Here is a 24612-nt window from a genome sequence, read left to right on the forward strand (position 1 = left end):
GTGAGGACCGCTGTCCCTGGTCCTGACCAATGTAGATGCGCTGCCTGCAGAGCTGAAAGGAGCGCCKTCGCAAGATCCCACACACCCAGCACAGTTTAGAATCTAGATTCTAGCTGCTTATTCACAATTGCAGATCACAATATCAGTCTATAAACTCCAATAGCTACATTGTGTGCGTAATTCGTTAGCACATATTATTTACTGGTAAGCTAGGCTACATACAATGTCACGTTTTGGTCATAGCTTGGTTTAATAAAAATATTTTATTGAGAATACTCAACATTAAACAGAGAATAGGCTACATGGATAAGAGTGTGTGAGAGTGGGAGGRGGGACASACATGGGATCAGGAGGGAAGCCATTCCCTAAAATTGCCAGCCTATCGTGCAACGTGAGGGACGTTCATYGCAACGAGATCATTGACGAGGAAGAAGAACGTTAATCTAGGGCTTCCTCTGAATTCGGCCAATCAAAATCGAATGCGTTGTTCTCGTCGGTGTAGTGTGCAGTGCGTGAAGCGTTGGTTCCTCCTGCGCAGCTAGATAGGTAGGATACAGTCCATCTGCCTCTGCCGTCTCCGTCCGCTTTCAGTGCTGCCGACTGCCATATTAATTACCATTCAGAGCTGCACCTCTGAACATCACCAAACGCGAAGATGGCGGCCCGGGTAAGATATTTTATCTCGGTTGTTCAATATCTCCTTGTCAAAATAAACATTTTCTTTCGTTGTAAATAGAATACAATGCCGAGTGTGATGTATGGCTTCCAGATACGCGAAGGAAGGAGGTTGCCAGCTTTCAAATGGCAAGAATGTAGCTGCAGCAACGTCGCACCTGAATGTCAAGTTCGACGTCGGCTCTGCWATTTCAATGCAGAATGTTTTTTTACGCCCTGGCGTTCAGCTTGATAGGCACCCGCACAATCTGGTTTTGACGGGTCGCAGAAATAATTTATCTGTCTTGTAGAATCATCCTACAGTCAGCGCTAGGAAGCTTTAGGCCTCTACARCTAGCCACTGCATTAGCTGAGTGAATCGGTTGAAGCTAATCCTGGATTTTACTTGCCCTTTAGCCGACAGGATGCTTAAAGGGGCAATTAAAACATTTTTATAGGATATCTGTGCAAAAAGTGCTTGTAGTAATTTGGTGAAAAGCATATCACAGCAGCGCACGCAGGCTTCCTTGTCCATAGCACGACCTCCTTGTCCATAGCACGACCTCCTTGTCCATAGCACGACTTATATATAGTAGCCTATGGCAGTTTTGTGAGTCCGGAGTATAATCTATGCTTCCTTGCATTGGAAAGCTATTTTTGCGCTATCTAGATCATGGTTGGGCAAACCCCCTTTTTGTATGCCCACGGATCAATTTCCAAAAACATCTATTTTTGGGGGGGAATTCAGTCAGGGTCAATTTACTGTTGAGAGTTAGAATGGTAGAAGAAACAAGGTGTAATTTCAACACGTGGTTGTGGATCATCAGCAGTTCCCTTGTTAGGTCTATGTCAGTCACTGACAGTCACTTCATTAGCCCGTGTCCGCTTTCATTCGTTTGGTAAATTAGTCTTACCAGCTATCTAAACGTGTAGTAATCATGGTCGAATTACCGACCTGGTCTCCCCATTGATTTTGTTAGTCACTCTCACTCAGATATCATTTTAAAAACTGYAAACATTTCTCTCCACTCCATGGCAAAATGTGTAGAATTGCACAAAATTACCTGTAAAACTGCTAATTTATCTCTCCGCCCCATTGCAAAATGAGTAGAATTGCAGGAAATTAACTCTAAAACTAAAAAGGGCCCCAAAAAATAACTTATGGCCACCATATTTCTTCTAGGCCTCCACCCCAATCAATATCGCCCTTCGCCTAATTAAGACGAAGCAGTGCATGACAAGCAACAATCTGTCGCCGATAGAGATGCATTCCAGCCAGGCAGCCACAACCTATAACAGGGGTAAACAGCCCTGCCGCAGGTATATATGCTATGCTCAACTTGAACAGACAGCACCTGGCTGATGCATTACGTAGGTTAGCTATGCCCTGCCTGGCCTGYTGATATGGACTGATGCCAGTGTGCTGACAAATTCCTATTGGAAATATCCTATATCACTGGATTTTAATCACAGGATGGAGCACAGTTTAGAGCTGGTCAACTGTCAAGTTATGCACCGCACCTTGTATGTACTGTATGTAAGCACCTCACTAATGCTGATTGAAGCTCTTCTCCTGTCTCTCCCAGTGTAAAACCATGACATGTTGTGGAGATCTAAGCTTGCCCATTRAATTTACATAGCTCAAGGCGAAATTGTAATATAGGTGGGGCATAATAGCATGAGATTTTCAAATCAAGGCCTATTTCATTGGTTGATGTTGTTGCCCGCCTGCATTATTCAAACTTGTATCCAGAAGACAACATTGGCAATACCCCTCTGTGGTTTGAGAATAAGGACTGAAAACTGAAACCATGAGGAACACCTTTCCATTCTCAGTGGATTCTCTGTTGAAATATAGGCCTCTATATTTACAACAAGACAGCTTTGATTTGTCAGCAGGGTTTGCATCCAGCCAGGGCACCGTGGGCACACAGACAAGACCAGAGGTGCAATTTGTCAAAGTCGGACTAGAGCTATTGTGTTCTTTTTAAACATATCCGCCAGAGGTGTCTGTCACAAATTCCAGGGCCCTATGCACTGCTGAGTTACATGACAAGGCATTTTTTGGTTGAACAAAATATTTTCCCCTCCAGTGCTCTAGTATAATGGCCCTAATGAAATTACAAGACWGTATTGAACATGCAATCTTTACACTATGAAAATAACAGAAATTACATTCTTTAAGATAGTATTCTACTCTTTCTTGCCATTAAGTGTMAAGGCAATGRTTAGCTKYTGTACATTAGTGTACTGGACTCAGCAGTTCGTTTCAGTCGACAGACTTGTTTAAGGCAGCTGATGATACATTTTTAGTCAGTCGCAAAGCATGAGTCAACTGTGTCCACTGGCATTGGTCTCCCTCCTTCCCTCGCCCTTGCAGAGTGCACTGCACATTGTTGCTGGGCCTAGGGTGTCAGAGCTGCCGAGAGGGACATAGACTGGTGGTGACGGTATCACAGACTGACAGCACACAGCGGACATTTTACAACAGAGGGAAATAGCCTACATGAATACCCCTTACAAAATGTTCTTACTAAGAGTGAAACATAAGAAAGGACGCAGATTCACTATGAACAGTAGACCTAGGGAATGTATACCGTAGATGGCTGTCAGAGAATGACCTTCGTTTGTGTAYAGTACCAGTCAAAAGTTTGGACACACTACTTCAAGGGTTTTTCTWTATTTTTACTATTTTCTACATTTTAGAAAAATAGTGAAGACATCAAAACTATGAAATAACACATATGGAATCATGTAGTAACCAAAAAAGTGTTAAACAAATCAAAATACATTTTATATTTGAGATTCTTCAAAGTCGCCACCCTTTGCTTAATGACAGCTTTGAACACGTGGGATTCTCTCAACCAGCTTCATAAGTAGTCAGCTGTAATACATTTCAATTAACAGGTGTGCCTTGTTAAAAGTTCATTTGTGGAATTTCTTTCCTTCTTAATGCGTTTGAGCCAATCAGTTGTGTTGTGACAAGATATACAAAAGATAGCCATATTTGGTAAAAGACCAAGTCCATATTATGGCAAAAACAGCTCAAATAAGCAAAGACCCAGAGTTAACCCTGCTGCAGAGGATAAGTTCAATAGAGTTACCAGCTCAGGAATTGCAATCCAAATAAATGCTTCACAGAGTTCAAGTAACAGACACATCTCAAACATCAACTGTTCAGAGGAGACTGCGTGACTCAGGCCTTCATGGTCGAATTGCTGCAAAGAAACTACTACTAAAGGACACAAATAAAAGAAAGAGACTTGCTTGGGCCAAGAAACAGGAGCAATGGATATAGACCGGTAGATATCTGTCTCTTGATCTGCTGAGTCCAAATTTGAGATTTTGGTTCCAACTGCCGTGTCTTTGTGAGACGCAGAGTAGTGAACGGATGTCTCCACATGTGTTGTTCCACCATGAAGCATGGGGGTTGATGGTGTGGGGTGCTTTGCTGGTGCAACTGTCAGTTGATTTATTTCGAATTCAAGGCTGGAAACTAGTAGTGAGCCTGCCTGGCAATTGTAACGTGTCGAGGAGTACGCAACAAAAGTTAAGGTTTTCCAACTCCCGCCTGTTCACGCTCCCTCGCCCAACGGTTCCCGCCCACTTTGCTTCCCTACATGTGAAAATGAATGGGTTTCGTTATTTCAACACCCCCAACGTGCTAACTGGATTTCTGCCGTGTAGGTTAAATCAGCGGGTCTCCAACAGGATCGCTTGATTGGCGAGCTAGCTACCAGTACCTAGCTCGCCAATCAATTCTGAAGTACAATACAAGCATTTTGTCATGTGTTCCATCGCAGACTGTCATAAACATAAAACTCCCGGCTACTATCCAATCAAAGTCATATGACAATTATCCCACCCCTGGTTAGCCACTATTGGCTTGAAAAGTCAAATGTAACACAATATCTGCAAATATATTCCCAGCAATATTGCCCCCTGTCTGTCTGTTTGGTGGCACGTTTGTCTATCACTCTCTATGTAGCCAGTGTAGCGATGCTAATGATAGCCATCTTGTGAGTAGACAGACTTTCCCCCAAACACCTTCTCAATGCAAAGTAGCTTACCTGACAGAACAACTGTATCATAGGATTATTTGTCATCAATTGGGGGTGGCGATTGTTTTGCAAAACTTGCCATGCATGTGGCTGCAAGCAGTAGGTCTAACAGCAGAAAACATTGCGTAGACTACAATTCCATCTCTTGCTAGACCAACAGTTTAAAGGGAATTACACAAAAGATGAGTTATTTTTCAGACCTAGAAAATGATCTTCAGATGTGATTTAAGCATGACATAAAAAAAATGTCACGACATGTTCATTTTTGAAAAGTAGCTTTAACATGGGTTAGATACACACAGACCGCATGCCACATGAGGAATGTACACAACACAACGACGAGAGAGAGGGATAGAGACTGTTTGTGAAAGTATGCCTAATCTACGTTGAAGAACTAGTAAAATGATAACTCTGCAGCATACTTAGCAGGCTAGCCTAGCTTAGCTAATAGGATGACTAAGACAGTACAGTATGGAGAGAACAGAGAGAACATTGTCTGGCTGCTAGAGCAGAGATGAAATGATGACTTGAAGGAATACATAATAATAAAGTTATCAAATAAAACTAAGTTAATATACACAATTGAAATATTTTATTATTTCATCAGTAATTTCCTACTTTTATCTACCAATGTCTACACAATGTGGACCTGACCGAGACAATGGAATATTTTAAATGTTTTGGCAATTCCCATAAAAAATCGCAAATTATTTTTTATGTCATTATTTTTTTATGCATTTAATATGAAAAAAGAAAACAGAAATCATAAAACTGGGATAATATTTTTCATAATCGAACCGAAACCGAACCAAGACCAGTTTAAATATAAAAAACATGAACCAGAGGAGGGTTTAATGATGAGAGCATTCTAGCTYTCCACAGGCCCTTTATAAWGAAAATGGGWAATTCATTTAGCTAGGCTTCTGGTAAACKAATTATCTCAGAACAGCGTAGTGTCAAACATCAAACATCTCCCTCGCTGTTAGTCACGTGTTCAGTAATACACAGCACTGTTGTATATGACATATAAATTGGTCTCATTTAATTATTCAGTCTGCAGCCATGTTTTTTTAACATCAGATATGTCACACAACAAAAACACTAGTCTCACTAATATTTCTATAGGCCTATGTTTTTATGATCTTATGCACCAGATATCTCTCTGCATATATTGAAAAWGTTATAACAACATGAGTTGTGTGTCTTTATAGCCATATCTCCGCGATGCGYCGTGCCYAAGAACAGCCCTTAGCCGYGGTATATTGGCTATATACCACACCCCCTCATGCCTTATTGCTGAATTATAGCCACATCTCTATATGTATATGTTATGTGCCTATATACACATATACATGTGTATGAGTGTACAGTGTGGGTGTCTGTGTAATCTCTGTGTTGGTGTAGGGTCTTCATCTGTGTGAGTGTTGAGCTGCAGCTATATTTAGAGAGAGTGCCACTATGTGCCGCGGGGGCATTGCAGTGGACCAGGCTTGAACAGTTCAAACACTCTTTTCATCAGACACACAATTCATCTGATAGTTGTGATGGGATTATGCTTAGACTGTACAAAACAAGAAGACCTCGTAGTTGAGTTGAGGTTTTCTCTCGGATTCTGAGCAGGGTGATGATCAGGGTGTTTTCTCTAGGACAAGAGCGACCTTCAGATGTGTCCTCTTGCCCTGCTGTGATGCGTTCACTCGYTAAGCAGTGGTGCGTTCCTCTATCTCTGCTGGAGGCGTCAAACAAAGAGCATGTGGCAGAATCAGCCAATGAGGACAAAGCAAAMTATAACTCATGTGAGTTTAATTGTATTGGAATGTAACCAGAAGGCATAGACATCCTTGGTAGCAACATTTGCCTGATATATTTAGAAAAGCTTGAAGCTTCATTGCTGGCTGGACAGAGCAAAAAAAGGATAYAAAAAAGTATAATAATCAAGTTACAATTATCTTTCACATTTGGCAGCTATATTGTGTCACTCAAAAATAGGACGGGAAATTCCCTACCGCACAACRTAGCCAAATTGCACAGAACAAATACAAGCACATGACCTTTTTGAATCTTCATCTACAAAACATAACATACCCTGCAAGTGTGATGTGTCTGCATGGTCTCTCCCTGCCATTAAATCTCTCCAACTTCAATGTAATTACTTTCCAGTAGGGCAAGACAGCCAAGAACTAACTTAAAGTGATTTTTCTGAAACAGAAAAAGGAATTGGCTTTCAAACCTACCATATTAGCTCAAAGTCTTTAGCTGCTTCTGAATTCATAACACATACAGTTGAAGTCGGAAGTTAACATACACTTAGATTGCAGTCATTAAAACTCGTTTTTCAACCACTCCACACATTTCTTGTTAACAAACTATAGTTTTGGCAAGTCGGTTAGGACATCTACTTTGTGCATGACACAAGTAATGTTTCCAACAATTGTTTACAGACAGATTATTTCACTTGTAATTCACTGTATCACAATTCCAGTGGTTCAGAAGTTTACATACACCAAGTTGACTGTGCCTTTAAACAGCTTGGAAAATTCCAGAAAAGTATGTCATGGCTTTAGAAGCTTCTGAATAAGGCTAATTGACAAATAATTTGAGTCAATTGGAGGTGTACCTGTGGATGTATTTCAAAGCCTACCTTCAACTCAGTGCCTCTTTGCTTGACATCATGGGAAAATCTAAAGAAATCAGCCAAGACCTCAGAAAAAGAATTGTAGACCTCCACAAGTCTGGTTCATCATTGGGAGCAATTTCAAACACCTGAAGTACCACGCTCATCTGTACAAACAATAGTATGTAGGTATAAACACCATGGGACCCAGCAGCCGTCATACCGCTCAGGAAGGAGACACGTTCTGTCTCCTAGAGATGAATGTACTTTGGTGCGAAAGTGCAAATCCAGAACAACAGCAAAGTACCTGTGAAGATGCTGGAGGAAACAGGTACAAACGTATCTATATCCACAGTAAAACAGTCCTATATATCGAAATAACCTGAAAGGCTGCTCAGCAAGGAAGAAGCCACTGCTCCAAAACCACCATAAAAAAGCCAGACTACAGTTTGCAACTGCACATGGGGACAAGGATTGTACTTTTTGGAAAATGTCCTCTGGTCTGATGAAACGAAAATATAACTGTTTGGCCATAATGACCATCGCTATGTTTGGAGGAAAAGGGGAGGCTTGCAAGTCGAAGAACAACATCCCAACCGTGAAGCACGGGGGTGGCAGCATCATGTTGTGGGGGTGCTTTGCTGAGGAGGGACTGGTGCACTTCACAAAATAGATGGCATCATGAGGTAGGAAAATTATGTGTATATATTGAAGCAACATCTCAAGACAACAGTCAGGAAGTTAAAGCTTGGTCGCAAATGGGTCTTCCAAATGGACAATGACCCCAAGCATACTTCCAAAGCTGTGTCAAATGGCTTAAGGACAACAAAGTCAAGATATTGGAGTGGCCATCACAAAGCTCTGACCTCAATCCTATAGAAAATGTGTGGGCAGAACTGAAAAAGCGTGTGCGAGCAAGGAGGCCAACAAACCTGACTCAGTTACACCAGCTCTGTCAGGAGGAATGGGCCAAAATTCCCCAAACTTATTGTGGAAGCTTGTGGAAGGCTACCTGAAACGTTTGACCAAGTTCAACAATTTAAAGGCAATGCTACAAATACTAATTGAGTATATGTAAACTTCTGACCCACTGGGAATGTGATGAAATAAATAAAAGCTGAAATAAATCATTCTCTCAACTATTATTCTGACGTTTCACATTCTTAAAATAACTTACCTAAAACAGGGGATTTTACTAGGATTAAATGTCAGGATTGTGAAACTGAGTTTAAAGTATTTGGCTAAGGTGTATGTAAACTCAGACTTCAACTGTATCACTGTGCTGACTCTAAATGCCCTTCAAAATCTGACCTATGGCCTTCTTGTTGACTCGCTTACAATGGTTTCAAGTAAAGATTGGTGTAGGGAGAACTGATCCCAAATCAGTTTGTGAAATAGATTGTGTATGCACTTTTTTCTGGTGCTGTTATGGAAATAACTGATTTGTAGACATAGTATACTGGTAAGATTGTCAAACTACCATGGAAAAAGTAACGCCTCATTTTAAATTATTGCATAAATATTGTGGTTTTGTAAACATAAAATATAGGCCCGCAGACATATATAGTATATTCACAAACACTGAGTATACCAAACATTAGGAACACCTTCCTAATATTGAGTAGCACCCCCCCATTTGTCCTCAGAACAAACTAAATTCATCAAGGCATGGACTCTACAAGGTGTTGAAAGTGTTCAACAGGGATGCTGGCCCACGTTGACTCCAATGCTTCCCACAGTTATGTCAAGTTGTCTTGATGTYYTTTGGGTGGTAGACCATTCTTGATACATACAGAAAACTGTTGAGCGTGACAAACCCAGAAACTTCACAGTTCTTGACATAAACCGGAGCGCCTGGCACCTACTACCATACCCTTGTTCAAAGGCACTTATATCTTTTGTCTTGCCCATTCAACCTATGAATCGCACGTATACACAATCCGTGTCTCAATTGTCTCAAGGCTTAATAATCAATTCTTTAACCTTTCTCCTCCCCTTCGTCTACACTGATTTGTAGTGGATTTAACAAGTGACATCAGTAAGAGATCTTAGCCTTCATACTGAATTCACCTGGTCAGTCTATGTCATGGAAAGAGCAGGTGTCCATAATGTTTTCTATACTCAGTTTAATAATGTTTCTACTGTATACATCATTGGGTGAACCTGATGCACTAGCTGGCTATGAGCCATAGGTGAATGGCTCCTCCTACTGGCTGCATCCATACATATCGATCTCCAGCACAGACATCTCAGTGGATACCTCCCCCAGGACTCTAGCTGATGGAATATTGAAAAGGGATTCCTGAAATAAGGCAGGAGAAAAAGCCTGGAATATTCTGTCCTACGAGACTGCAGGGCTGGGCGGGGCATCAAGATTTAGGATTGTGTGCGGTGTGTATATACCGCAATCATAAGACGGATCACTGAACACCCTCTATTCTTAGTCCTGAATGCAGCATACTTCCACCAATGAGCCATTTGTAATATATGTTTTGAATACAGTCTTCAGGGTTTGTAGGGCGTGACAACTTTGAATCCAAATGGTGTCTCATTAAATGCCTTGAGTTCTGTTATGAATTAAGGTATTTATGTTAAGGGTTTAATTCTTACTACATTTTCAAAACMGTGTAATGTCTTGCTTGTTTGTGCATAATACAGCTCCTATTACCATTTTAATTAGCCATACATGACAGTAACCCTGGGGTTCCATCCATTCATCACATAAACTCAGCAAAAATACGAAAGATTTCTGCTCTCATGGAAATTCATATTAGTTCTCACATTAAGACAATATTTTCTGTTTACAATGTGAAGAATGAATCTCTTCCTTATGTAAGATCTACATAAGACTGTTAAGCATATATGACTGACAAATGACAATACTACCAGATTTGRGGTATAGTTTATAGTAGACGCTTAGCTTGCTAAAAAYTCACATTTCAAAAACAAGACTCTAGCCACAGACCAATTTATTTGGGCAGTGTAAATTCACTGACGTCAAAATGTCCACATGCTTTGGTGCAGTTCAGGACGGGAACAAAACTAAAGTGAGTGAAATGATAAGAATGACCCCAACTCTGCCCCGCTCTGCATACGCTTGCCACTTGCCACTGTCAAAGTGGWATTCCTTCGATTGTGAATCAATGCACCCGGTGCTGCTTCAGCTCTCTGACAGACAGTGGTCYTGGCTGTCTCAATTCTCTGTCTTATGTCCTCCTCTTCCCCTCCCTCTTTGCTTGCGTACGTTGGCCCCCAGGTCGTAATATTTTTCAAGGTATGTATGTAAGTCATTTCCTCATGTATGACCTCCCACGCCACCCGCTAAACGTCTAATAGCTTCATTGGACAGTCAGTCGGCTTTACTGAAAGTAGCTTTATCCGCCTCGTCAACTCCCAAGGTCTTACGAAAGCTCCCCCCCCCTCTGCTGCCACTGCCGCCGCTCTCACCCCTGGTAGTGACTGTCTCAGGAGAAAYCATATACATATGGTACATATCATCTGCCATTGCAGACCCATTGACGGAGTTGCAATGCAGAGAGGGAAGATGTTTGATTGAGTGCACAAACAACTCATTATCATCCATTACTCCTCCACTGCAGTTTCACTAAGAGTGTTTAGACCTACTCTTGAGCCGGGATCAAACAGAAAAGCTTTAGCCTATTTATTTGTCTTCTGGCTGAGCGAGCGCTGGCAGTATGGTAGATGAAGGGGTARACTAGACTGCATGTGATGATTTTAKAARTGGGGCAGGGCAGTGTGCCAGCACTGCAGTGCAATACGCACCTCTCTATAACTTGCCACAACCCAAGCATTCCCTTTGCTCCCAAACATTAAGACTCCCAACACCCGCTGCCCTTGCTCTTCGCTCTCCGCTCCCCAGCCGCCAGCGCTCGAATGTCAGACAAGCAAGCGTACATGGCAGGCATGTGTCTAGCTATGAGTGAGCTAAATCAGAGATGGCTATGGCATGCATATCTTCACAGGGTACGTTCACAACCAACGTATAGGATTGTATAAAATCTAACTGAAATGAATGGCGATTCGTCTCCTTGTTATTTACATTTAAGTCATTTAGCTGACGCTCTTATCCAGAGCGACTTACAAATTGGAAAGTTCATACATATTCATCCTGGTCCCCCCGTGGGGAATGAACCCACAACCCTGGCGTTGCAAGCGCCATGCTCTACCAACTGAGCCACACGGGACTACATGTTATGTCATCAATTAAATATTAAAGACCCAGACTAAGACCTCAAGACCCAGACTAAGACCACACCTTCTGACACCCAGACGAAGATGCAACCTATTTAGACCCAGACCAAACCATTTGTTATTTTAGTCCAACTTGGCTCTGACAAGTGATGGACTTGCGTGTTATTTCACTCATACATGGCCATATAACTGACAAGATGGTCTTCAAAGATGCATCTTGACATCATGAGTTGAAAATCCACGAAGGCCGCGGTCTCATCATAGACCATGAGCCCGGACCCAGACCTCTGGCACTGTGGCCCAGACCAAGAYTGTTTTTAAATGATCTAGACTAGTCTTGAGATAGGGGGTTCTTGGGTTCTCAATCTCCCCTGATTTGTCTTAAAAGCTGGAATRGGTATTGCATCATTATCCAGATCYCTTTCTGTCTTGACCTGAAAAGTGTATTTGTCGTCACAACAACCTTTTTGTAACATGGCCTTCTCTGGGATTTTTAATTGGAACAATAGGTTCTTGCTTTTTCTCAACTTTTCTCTTTTACCGAAAGTGTTTAGAGGTTTGTCTTGTGTACCAAAGGGAAGTGTGTCCTTGGTGTGTTATGACAGTTCACAGGCGGTCTGGAAGCTATGCTCTTAGCAACAAACAAAGGTGACTCTAACCTTTTCACTCAGTGAATTGTGCGAGCAGAGCTATGGAAGAGAATGTCAATGCCGTAAATCCGTGCAATATTCTGACATAAGAATGTAGAAACTCGCCAACAAGAATTGTGTTTAGATAAGTTACCGCGACTAAGAAAGAAGTGTTCTTTTTGTTTTAATATTTTGTCTTTTGAATTTGTCTTTGGTTTCATTGTATTTTGTACGTCGTTCGTTCATTCGTTCATTCATTCGTTCACAGTCTTGTAACGACTGTAACAGGTCCTGACAAATAAACTAACTAGCTAGCTGTATCTGCTGCTTGTTGCTGCTCTCTGGCGTTGTCTGTTTCAAGGCTGGATTATATATGCATTTGACTATCTTGTGATGTTGGACAAACATTGCTGTTGCCTATGAGTTGAAATATGTTGAATTTGCAGAGAAACTAAACATGATCAATGTTCCACCCAAAGAAATGCTGTGACATATCTACAGTATACTGTTGCATTGCTACAAAGTTGAATGGTTCATTATTTACCCAAACWCCATAGTGTGAACTACCAGAATTTAACTGGATGTTTCTTAATGATTTTTGATGAAAGTCAAGAGGTCATCATGGGTGTGTCTCCTGGTTGTTTCTTAGCCTCAGTCTCAACAAGGAAACCCAAGTTGCTTGATGATGCTACTAAATGTAAAATGAGTTTTCCTTTGGGAAATGGAAAGGAAATGCTGCGTCACCACTCATCTACTAGAGTAATATCTCCCCTTCAACTTATCCCACTTCCTTCTTCCCTCCTCTTCTCTCTGTTTGTCTATCTTTTCCTCTCTCTCTCTCTCTCTCTCCTTTCTTTCTGTTCTCCACTGCAGACGATGCAAGCGGCACGATGCCCGACAGATGACCTGTCGTTGACAAACTGTGCTGTGGTGAGCGAGAAAGATCTGCAGTCTGGACAGTGAGTAATCACACTATACAGTGTAGCCCTCTGTAGTCTGGAAAATCACACTACAACAGGGTTCCCCAACTGGAAGTTTTCTGAGCTTTTTTCTTAAATATCTTTTTTTTCACATAAAAGACTGTAAAAACACCAGAAAACCAGCTCCAAGTGATTTTCAATTTGGAAATCTGTTCCCAAGTATTCCTACGCATAATAGAGAGACACGTGAATGGATACAAATGTAAGCAACGTTTGAAATKATTATATTTTAGTCAAATATTATATATTTTTGGGCTTCTTGCGGTCAATTTGCAGTCTACAAATTGTAATGTTCCGGGCCCCCAAACGATCCGCTCAAGATAAAATCAGCCCATGGCTGAATCTAGTTGATGATCCCTGGTCTACGTGCTATAGTCTGGTGTAGCGTTTACCACTTGGGACCTCACATGCCTTACAATAATGTATGTACGAGCCCTGTTTGAGCACAGTTTTGGCCACTCTGTCTTTGCTTCTCTGCACTGTCACACKATCTTCCCAATGTACCGTCAACATATTTGTTTAAATATCAAAGGAGATCAGGTGTTTGAAAATGTTGAAAATTGTGCCTTAGCATTTATTTCAGTGTTCTCCCTAGATTTATTCTTACTTTAGGTGGAGTCCAGGGAGCAGATAGGTGTGGCTAATGTTGCCTAAGTAACAACAGGAGAAACGCTGTTCACATCGACTCTGTAAGGGCATTTACAAATAAGACATTGAAAAAGAGCACCGGTCCTTGCCGTGTATTGATATGACGTACTGAGATAGGACGTCACCACGTCAGTAAAGGAATGTGAGGGATTACACGGATAGTGATGGAGTAAAGACATGAGTCTGGTTGATTTAATTCAGTATAATATTTTAAATTAGCACGAGTTGTAAGTRTACGATTGAACAATTGCGACAAGGATAACGTTTGAAAACGATAGTTAAATCTGAAAAGTGAGTTAGTGTCGTCGAGATGGAAAACACTGTGCCAAAGTTTGACAGCTAACGTTACAGTGAGCCTGCTACACTAGGTGGTTGATGGCGTTTGAGATGTTCGCGGGTGGTAAAGGATTACTGTCCGGTGACGCTGATCCGGTTACAAAACAACGGAGGAGAGCTTTGTTTCTACGTCATGCTGGGACAGATGTGCAGGACATTTTCTTCACACTCGCAGACACCGGAGAACCAACGGACTACGTCATGCTTCGAACACATCGACAGTGTCTTGCGCAAAATAGAACGCAGCATCATCTGGATATGTGTGCAACAAAAGTTCCACATTCACCACCTGCTACCATTTCTGTCAAGCCGTCCAYGCATACAGTTTGAAGCATACGTTCGGTAAATCCAAGGTATGCACCACACCGAACGTACTGCAACTGCAACGCTGCAAGGCAAACGCAGAGTTTCATAGGAAATGAATAATTCTGGCGTACCAAAAATGCAAATACACTGTCGGTGTGACTGTCAGTGTGTTCGAAGCGTCAGGGCTGTGGTTGCGTTAAACGCATACTTCGTGCCACAGGTGAACACAGCGTTCGCGTAACAGGGTTGGTTATGTTTCCACTTGCCTCTAAAGAAATGTGTATTTGATTTTATACATGTGTGGGTATATGGTACCTGTTAGGGATTGAGGGGCTTTCTGGGCTGTCGATGGCAAAATCTGTAGCATGAAGACAACTGTGTTAGCCGTGGCTTATGTGGAGCGATGGGTAACGATGCTTCGTGGGCGACCGTTGTTGATGTGTGCAGAGGGTCCCTGGTTCGCGCCCGTGTCGGGGCGAGGGGACGCCGTAAAGTTATACTGTTACATTCGCGAGACAGACATTTTATCAACTGACACAGAAAACTGGTGAGACAGTTCAGCAATTTGTTACTCGTCTTAGACAAGCAGCTAAAGACTTTGCTGGAGATAAGGACAATCAAATTATAGATGCCGTACTTAGCAAGTGTAATACTGAATATGTGCGACGAAAACTATTGGAGGAGGGCCCTCGGCTAACATTAGCACAATGTGAAATAATTGAAGTRCAAATGGCCGCCATGCATGTGAGTACAGATGCTAAAGATAATGAGACCTGTGCATCATGTTTACAAAAAGGATAGGAAATATCACAAAAATGGGCTGAGACAGAATGCAGAAGGAAAAGGCCAGCAAATGAGAACTGTAACTGACAGCATCCCGTTCTCAGTGGGAGGGGTCAGTTTATTCATGCTAATTGACTCTGGGGCCACGAGTGATATAGTAGATGAGAGCACATGGGAAATGTTGAAAGCCAAGGAAATAAAGTGCCGTTCATCACCGGACTAATAAAAAGCTATATGCATACTCATCAAGCGAGCCATTATCAGTAAAAGSRGTTTTCACATGCCAAATAAAGATAGGCAAGCACAGCACACAGGCTGAGTCCACATAGTTCACTGTGACATGTGGATGCAGAGTACCATTGCTAGGTAAAGAGACTGTCATTAAATTGGGTGTGCTAGAAGTGGGTGTTGACATAGCAGCAGTGACAGATGTAAAAACTCAGATAAAACGGCGATACCCCAGGTTGTTTGAAGGGGTGGCTAAGCTAAACACAAAGCAGATCGACCTACATGTTGATCAAATGTGACACCAGTAGCACAGGCCGTTCGGTGTGGACCATTCCACCTGAGAGAAGCTGTGGAGAAAAGATGGCGGAACCACAAAACATGGACTTAATGGAGAGTGGAAGGTGCCACACCACGGGTGAATCCGGTAGTGGTGGTGCCACACCATGGGTGAATCCGGTAGTGGCGGTGCCACACCATGGGTGAATACGGTAGTGGCGGTGCCACACCATGGGTGAATCCGGTAGTGGTGGTGCCACACCGTGGGTGAATCCGGTAGTGGTGGTGCCAAAACCGGATGGTGACATAAGACTGTGTCTAGACATGAGACAAGCGAACACAGCAATCATTTGTGGCAGGTACCCAATCCCCACAGTAGGTGAACTTTTGCAAGGCATGAATGGGCCTGTCATGTTCAGTAAACTGGATATTAAATGGGGCTATCATCAATTGGAGTCGAGAGGCATGGCAACGTTTGCAATGCATAATGGGATATACTAATATAAAAGACTCATATTTGGAGTTTCTTTGGGGAGTGAGCAGTATCAACATGAAATCGCAACACCACTGGCAGGCATCGAGGGGGTGGAAAACATATCGGATGACATCATCGTCCACGCCCCAGACAAGGAGACCCATGACCAGGGGCTACATGCTGTCCTCAATAGGCTGGAGAACAGTGGGCTGACTCTCAACTCAGAGAAATGTCAGTTCAACATGGACAAATTGGTGTTTATGGGCATGTTCCTCTCACAGAAAGGCGTAAGGCCCACAGCTGAAAGAGTGAGAGCAGTGGTCGAGGCCAGGGAGCCTGAGACGGCATCAGAGGTTCCTAGCTTTCTAGGTTCAGTGGGCTGCGGCAGTAGGTTTATTGCCCAGTTCTCTACACTCTCAGAGCCTCTGCGGAAGTTGACCAAGAAGGAAACAACATTCCACTTCGGACAGGAAACAGGAAAAGGCATTTCAGACGTTAAAAGAGTAACTGGCTGAAGCCGCGACACTCGCATACTTTGACAAAGACGCGCCCACAAAAGTAATAGCAGATGCAGGACCAGTGGGCCTAGGAGCTGTTCTTGTGCAAGAACAACAAGGATAAATGGTTCCAGTCTGTTATGTGAGCAAGAGTTTGTCAGAGGGTGAACGTAGATATTCACGAACTGAACGTGAGGCCCTTGCATTGGTTTGGGCTTGTGAAAGGCTTCACCCGTGTGTTGACACGGCAGGGAACTTGATCTAGTGACTGACCACGAGGCGTTAGAGGCTATTTACAGTCCTCGCTCAAAGCCATGCGCTCGCATCGAACGGTGGGTGCTGAGACTCCGACCCTATGACTTTCGAGTTGTCCACATACCGGGGGAAAAACAACATCGCTGACCCTCTGTCTCGTCTAATTGGGAAGACTGCAGTGAAAGACTCACACGCACATAGAGCAGAGGACGATGTAAGATTTGCGGCTGTGAACGCAACTCCAAATGCAATGACCACAAGGGAAGTGGAGGAAGCATCAGCTGCAGATGAAGAGCAAAGAGAAGTGAGAGATGCTATTCAGAATGGGTGTTATGAGACACGCCAGGCATTTGCACCCATAGAAAATGAACTGTGTGCAATCGGACAATTAGTCCCATGGGGAAAGCTTCCAGATATAGCGGAGTGACCCGGAGGCACGGGACAATGATGTCGACCAGAAAGGTAGATCCAAGATCGATGCAGACAGCCGTCGCAGAGCCAAACCCTCCGACGTGTACGTAGGAGATGAGGTTCTCCTAAAACAGGAGAAAACAGACAAGTCCACAACAACTTTCAACAAGATACCACACACTGTGGTCAATAAAAAGGGAAACTGTGGTTGTTCAATCTCCAACTGGGGCCAGGTATTCAAGGAATACAACATTCGCTGAAGAGGTACGTATTTGAGGAGCCGGATCCACAATCAAAGGACCACACACAACTGAAAGAGACTGTGGAGCAGAGTCCTAATCTGGGACGGTACATAGAATCCAAACCAGAGACCATCTGTGAGGGATCACCACAAAGATCACAGACACCCAAGCGAGTCAGACCTCACAGACAAATTAAACTGCCACAGAAGTTAACAGACTTTGTAATTAAATAATGATCCTGTACTGAAAGGGGTAAAGAAAAYCAGTATAAACTGAAAAATGACAAATATAAACGGACTAATGCGAAGACTCTGAATGTTTGAGTTATGTTGTGAAAAAAAAAAGGTGCAGAATGTTTTGTTACMAAAAAATTAAGAAAAGTCCATTAGGAGAACAGAAATAATAAGACATTGAACAGATTTCAGTTGTTTMTTAATAACATAAAAGTTGCTATACAGATATAGAATAAGTGCTGTTGTGTATGTCAGGTTGACATTGAAGTTCATATCYAAGKAAAGGGGGATGTTGTGTATTGATGTGACGTACTGAGATACGACGTCACCACGTCAGTAAAGGAATGTGAGGGGTTACACGGACAGTGATGGAGAATAGACATGTTGACGTTTACCTCTGAGTCTGGTTGATTTAATTCCGTATAATATCTTAATTTAACACGAGTTGTAAATATAAGATTGAACAGTCCTAGCATTGAACCTTGCGGTACTCCATATTATAACTAGCTGTTGAATAATAAATAGGAATCAATAAATAGTTGAATTCAATAGCAGCTTTTCCCACCTGATCTCTCTTTGTCTCTTTTCTGCTCATTGTTAGGGACCACACAGAGTATAATCTCTTGCTAATTTGAGATCAGTCCTCTAGCCATGGAATCCTCTTGGTTCTCAAAGGGGGAAGGGAGGGAGTGTTGTTTAGGAACATGTTGTTGATTTGGACCTATAGCCCTGCCACCTACCCTCTCCTCTATTCCTGGGAAATTTTGGATTAATTTCTTTCCTCCATGGCTGTTCTACCCAAAATGAAATATAAATATGTTGTTTTGAGCACTATAGTCACTCCGTTACAGTAGGATTTTGACTGAGATTGGCATCTCCTCTGTTTCCTCTCTGCAAAACTAGTACACAGCTATCTAAATATGTGTATTAATTTTTTTTATTGTCATATAATTAGTGCACGGTTTTTGCTGTGAAGGTACTGTTTTTTGGGGGATTTCATACTACAAACTATACTCTATAATCATAATTCTAAAAAATTGTTAGCAGAATAGCTGTTAGGTGAAAAAAAAAAGTATTTGTAAATATGATGTTATATTGAGGTCATTCCGTTGCCTGCATATATGGAACAGATGTCCACRAGTCTCTCTAACCCTCTCTCTACAGACATGTGACTGTGAAGACTACGCCAACTCACAAGTTTGTGTTCACCACAAAAACCCACCACGCCATAGTCCCTGGCACTATCGCTTTCAGTCTGCCACAGGTAAAACGCACACCTAGTCCAGATCTGTATATTATACTGAATGTTTAATCTATTGTACAGTATATACCCATAGATCTATTTCTAATCTTAACTAATTTCTCCAAAACTACAATTCTAATATTTGATAGCATACATGTCCCTCTTCTCTCTGCTTCCCTGCAATTATTGGCTGACTTATCTCTCTTCTCTCTCTCTCTCAGAGGAAATGGGCCGGTCTGTCCATTGGACAGGAGGTGGAAGGTAATTCACTCCATTTCATTAATGAGTCTGAGGAAAAGAAAACTATGACCACAGCGCAAAGATACTGCCTCGTTTACACTGCACCCTGCACAGTCCCTAATACACTGTACCKTCACACCTTGACCACAGCCCATAGCTCACCTTAACATTCAGTACCTATTTCATTTGACAGTACAGTATTTCTGCGAGTACAAATTATACAGTCTTAGATACATATCTGACATGAGTCCTCTCCCCTCATAGTGGCCAACTACAACTTTGACAAGTCCCAGCAGTGCATCGGTGCCATGACTATAGAGATTGACTTCCTCCAGAAGAAGAGCACGGACACCAGCCCCTACGACTCAGACAAGATGGCCAGCGAGTTCATCCAGCAGTTCAACAACCAGGCCTTCTCTGTCACCCAGCAGGTCAGTCAGAACAACAAACAGTCCAGCCGGTCACAACTCTTCACACTTTTCCTGCACATTTCCCTTCCCYGGAGCAACAAGGAAAAAGACTGGTGGCTTAAATCAATCAAATGCTTTTAGATGTGGGTAGGAGTGCAAACTTGGGAGAATTGGGATGTAACCTCACACAGCTTTCCTCTCTCTTCTCATCCTCCTCCTTTCTTCTATCATTCTTCATCCCCCCCACACAGTTGGTGTTTAGTTTCTGCGACAAGCTCTTTGGGCTGGTGATCAAAGACATTGAGGCCATGGACGCCAGCATCCTCAAGGGAGAGCCAGCATCAGGCAAGAAGCAGAAGGTACCCAGAGTTACCATTGTCCTACTGCTGTAACAACTCAACCCTTCATGATATGGGCCCCYGTCGGAATTACCCCCCTTCCTTGAAGTAATCCATGATTAGAAATGACTGGACAGGTGAATGCCAAGTGGTGGAGCCCTTGCTTTCACCTGCCCCTTAATTTCGAACGGGGTCTCTATTTGACGAGGGAACATGCTGYTAGGGTGCTGGTCGAAGTCCAAAAGGAACTCTGCAGAATTGTACGAGATTATTTGGAACAGTTATTTGTAATAACCAGTAGTTGGTAATAATTCCAACAATTCCTGTTTTCCTTAGATTGACATTGGCCTGCTGGTGGGGAACAGCCAGGTGGTTTTCGAGAAAGCAGAGAGCTCCTCCCTCACGTTAGTTGGTAAGTTACAGAGGAGTCCATACAGAATACAGGTAGATTATGTAGGAGCTACAGTACCAGTCAAAAGTTTGGACTCACCTACTCATTCAAGGGTTTTTCTTTATTTGTACTATTTTCTACATTGTAGAATAATAGTGAAGACTTCAAAACTAGATGTCCTAACCGACTTGCCAAAACTATAGTTTGTTAACTCTGTTAAATTTCTGGAGTGGTTGAAAAACAAGTTTTACTGACTCTACTTGTGTGTAGATTGATGAGGGGGGGAAACGATTTAATCAATTTTAGAATAAGGCTGTAACGTAATAAAATGTGGGAAAGTCAAAGGGTCTGAATACTTACCGAATGCACTGATAACACTCTTTCTGTGTCCATGGGAGAGCCTATCTTCTGCACCATTAACTACCTTGAACTACAGTGGACTATGTACGAACTGGAAAAAAGGCAAAACAATAGTACAGCTAGATAGTGGAGTTGCAATTCTAAGGCTCAGACACGAGACAAATGTGTCAGGGACTCCAGACAATCATGGATTATGAAGGGACACCGAAACMTCACTCTCAGACGAGCTAAACACCTTCTTCGCCCGTTTGGAGGAAAACAACATCGAGCTGCCGACACGGGYACCTCTGTACCCAAGAAAGCAAAGGTAACTGAACTAAATGACTAAAGGACTTTGAGAGGCTAGTTAAGGACCATATYACCTCCACCTTACCCAACACCCTAGAATCACTATCATTTGCATATCGCCGCAACAGATCCACGGACAATGTAATCGCCATTGCATTGCACTGCACACTGCCCTATCTCACCTGGACAAGAGAAATACCTATGTAACGTCAACTACAACTCAGCATTCAACACCATAGTGCTCTACAAGCACATCATTAARGTTACACCCGTGTTTCTCCCTGTGCAACTGGGTCCTGGGCTTCCTGAAGGGGCCAACCCCAAATGGTGAAGGTAGGCAACAACACCTCTGCCACGCTGCCATCCTCAACACGGGGTCCCAACAGGCGTGCATGCTCAGCCCCTCCTGTACTCCCTGTTCACCCATTACTGMGTGGCCACACACGTCTACAACTCAATCATCAAGTTTCATGATGACACAACATTGGTAGGCCTGATTACCAACAACGATGAGACAGCCTACAGSGGGAGATGAGCGCCCTGGCAGAGTGGTGCCAGGAAAATAACCTGTCCCTTAACGTCAAGAAAACGAAGGAGCTGATTGTGGATTACAGAMAACAGCAGAGAGAGCACGGCCCCATCCTCACCGACGGGGTTGCAGTAGATGGGGTTAAAAGCTTCAAGTTTCTCATCGTGCACATCACTGAAAACCTGAAATGGTACATTCACACAGACATCGTGGTGATGAATGCAAACGGCGCCTCTTCAACCTCAGGAGGCTGAAGAAATTARGMTTCGCCCCTAAGACCSTCACAAATTTCTATAGATGCACCATTGAGAGCATCYTGTCAGGCTGTATCACCGCCTGGAAGGGCAATTGCACTGTCCGCAACGCATCGCTCCGGGCACACTGCCTGCCTTCCAGGWCATCTACAGCACCCGGTGTCACAGGGAGGCCAGCCACCCTAGCCACGGCTTGTTCACCTCGCTACCATCTAGAAGGCGGAGACAGTACAGCTGCATCAAATTTGGGACCGAGAGACTGAGAAACAGCTCCTATCTCTAGGCCATCAGACTGTTTAACAGTCACCACTAGCCTTAGTCACTGTTCTAGCCAACTACCACCCGGTACCCTACTCTGCACCTTAGAGGCTGCTGCCATATATACATACAGTAGATAGTCATTGGACACTGATCGSTTTAATAATGTTTACATACTGTTTTACCCACTTTATATGTATATACTGTATTGTAGTCATGTCTCATTCTATATAACTACTGCTGTACACACTCTTTCTATTCATATATATTCCGGTCTCTGACTTTGCTCGTTCTGATATTTCTTAATTTCTTTATTTCTCTGGATTATGTGTGTCGTTCTTTTTTCATTGTCACTGCTAGGTACTACTGCACTGTTGGAGCTAGTAACACAAGCATTTACCTGCGCCTGCTATACCATCTACAAATGTGTCTACTCAAGCAATAAACTTGGATTCGATTTGTCAAAATAAACATTTAGACAAAGTTGACCAAGATTGATCAAATCCTTCAAGCACGGGGAAATAACCAGTCTTTATCCATTGTTACACTTTTTTTTCATTGTACAGTCTGTTTGAGTATTGTTTATAATGCATTTTAAATAAAGTTGTGTTTGATTCCTCTCTGCCCACTAGGCAAGGCCAAGACCAAAGAGCAGCGCCAGTCCATCATCAACCCGGACTGGAACTTTGAGCGCATGGGCATTGGTGGTCTGGACAAGGAGTTCTCCGACATCTTCCGCCGAGCCTTCGCCTCTCGTGTCTTCCCTCCTGACATTGTGGAACAGATGGGTAAGGCTCCCCACTCCTTCGTCTTAGTTAGATCATGCAGTACTACCTACAGTTGCGGGCACAACAAAGTAAGGTCGAGCCGCGGTATTGGCAGAACAATTGCCGCATTGGATGTGCAACATGGCGCCTCTCGGTGCCTCCTAGTGATAATTTGTCACAAACTAAATTGTCTGTGTACACAACTGGAGCATGCTGTGCATTCAAATATTCAGAGGTCTATAGACAGTCGTTGTTCCATTGACCCCCAGGTTGTAAGCACGTGAAGGGAATCCTTCTCTTCGGGCCTCCTGGTTGTGGAAAGACTCTGATGGCCAGGCAGATTGGCAAGATGCTCAACTCCCGCGAGCCCAAGATCGTCAACGGCCCTGAGATCCTCAACAAGTTTGTGGGAGAGTCTGAGGCCAACATCCGCAAGCTCTTCGCAGATGCAGAAGAGGAGCAGAAGAGGGTGAGTGGCCAGCCACCATCTTTTATTTGATGACCAGAAGTAATTAATCAAACTAAAAAATCCATCCACGGCCTCCTGGGTGGCGCAGCGGTCTAAGGCACTGCATCGCAGTGCTCGAGGCGTCACTACAGACCCGGGTTCGATCCCAGGCTGTGTCACAGCTGGCCGTGACTGGGAGACCGATGAGGCGGCGCACAGTTGGCCCAGCACCGTCCGGGTTAGGGGAGGGTTTGGTAGGCTGGGATGTCCTTGTCCCATCGTGCTCTAGCGACTCCTTGYGGCAGGCAGGGCGCCTGCAAGCTGACCTCGGTCACCAGTTGTACACTGTTTCCTCCGATACATTGGTGCGGCTGGCTTACGRGTTAAGCGAGCAGTGTGTCAAGAAGCAGTGCGGCTTGGCAGGGTCGGGTTTCGGAGGATGCATGGCTCTCGACCTTCGTCTCTCCCGAKTYCTTACGGAAGTTGCAGCGATGGGACAAGATTGTAACTACCAATTTGAATATCACAAAATTGAGGAGAAAAAGGGGTAAAAAAAATATCCATCCAAGAGGTTAAAATCACAAACAAATGTTATACGTACATGCATGACTGACTGTCTCCCTCTCTTTCTCTTCATCCACTCATCCCACTCACCCCTTTCTCCTCTCGTCCTAGCTGGGTGCTAACAGTGGTCTGCACATAATCATCTTTGATGAGCTGGATGCCATCTGTAAGCAGAGAGGTACTGGGCAGGGCAGTACAGGAGTCCACGACACGGTGGTCAACCAGCTGCTGTCCAAGATAGACGGAGTAGAGCAGCTCAACAACATCTTGGTCATAGGTAGGTGGTAGTACACTCTTCTATAACATACTGGTCATAGATGGTTAGATTTGAGGTATAGATACCAATCTTACCTTAAGCCTCTCATAGCACTAGAGATGAATGCATGACTCTGGTTTAACTAGTAAYCCTATCTTTAATTTTGCATCCCCATTTCTCTCTTTCTCTTTCCCACAGGGATGACCAACAGGCCTGACCTGATAGATGATGCGCTGATGAGGCCTGGCAGGTTTGAGGTCAAGATGGAGATCGGTAAGAATCCCACATGTTCTCTGTGCCTTTTTTGTTATCTCCTGGCTTGTTTCTTTTCATATGTTCYGCCACCCTTTATTGTATTATTGTAGTGACTTCTCTCCCTCCCTGAATGCATTTTTACCACTTTMTTCCTTCCCTCCCTCCCTCTCA

General features: G+C 43.3%; 1 protein-coding gene across 2 annotated transcripts in view; it reads left to right on the plus strand.

Moving 5' to 3' along the window:
* Positions 1-480: 480 nt before the first annotated feature.
* The window catches only part of nsfa (N-ethylmaleimide-sensitive factor a), a 29123-nt gene continuing 4991 nt past the window's right edge, over positions 481-24612 (plus strand). For both annotated transcript variants that reach the window (XM_024013127.2, XM_024013128.2), the window contains exons 1-11: positions 481-667; positions 13044-13129; positions 19005-19104; positions 19305-19344; positions 19588-19754; positions 19985-20092; positions 20408-20483; positions 22784-22939; positions 23188-23387; positions 24042-24207; positions 24385-24459. In XM_024013127.2, coding sequence (XP_023868895.1) covers positions 656-667; positions 13044-13129; positions 19005-19104; positions 19305-19344; positions 19588-19754; positions 19985-20092; positions 20408-20483; positions 22784-22939; positions 23188-23387; positions 24042-24207; positions 24385-24459 — 1186 coding nt within the window. In that variant the 5' untranslated portion in view covers positions 481-655. The remainder of the gene's footprint in view (positions 668-13043; positions 13130-19004; positions 19105-19304; positions 19345-19587; positions 19755-19984; positions 20093-20407; positions 20484-22783; positions 22940-23187; positions 23388-24041; positions 24208-24384; positions 24460-24612) is intronic.

Source organism: Salvelinus sp. IW2-2015, linkage group LG20 (genome assembly GCF_002910315.2).
Source record: "Salvelinus sp. IW2-2015 linkage group LG20, ASM291031v2, whole genome shotgun sequence".
In the NCBI taxonomy this organism is placed as follows: domain Eukaryota; kingdom Metazoa; phylum Chordata; class Actinopteri; order Salmoniformes; family Salmonidae; genus Salvelinus; species Salvelinus sp. IW2-2015.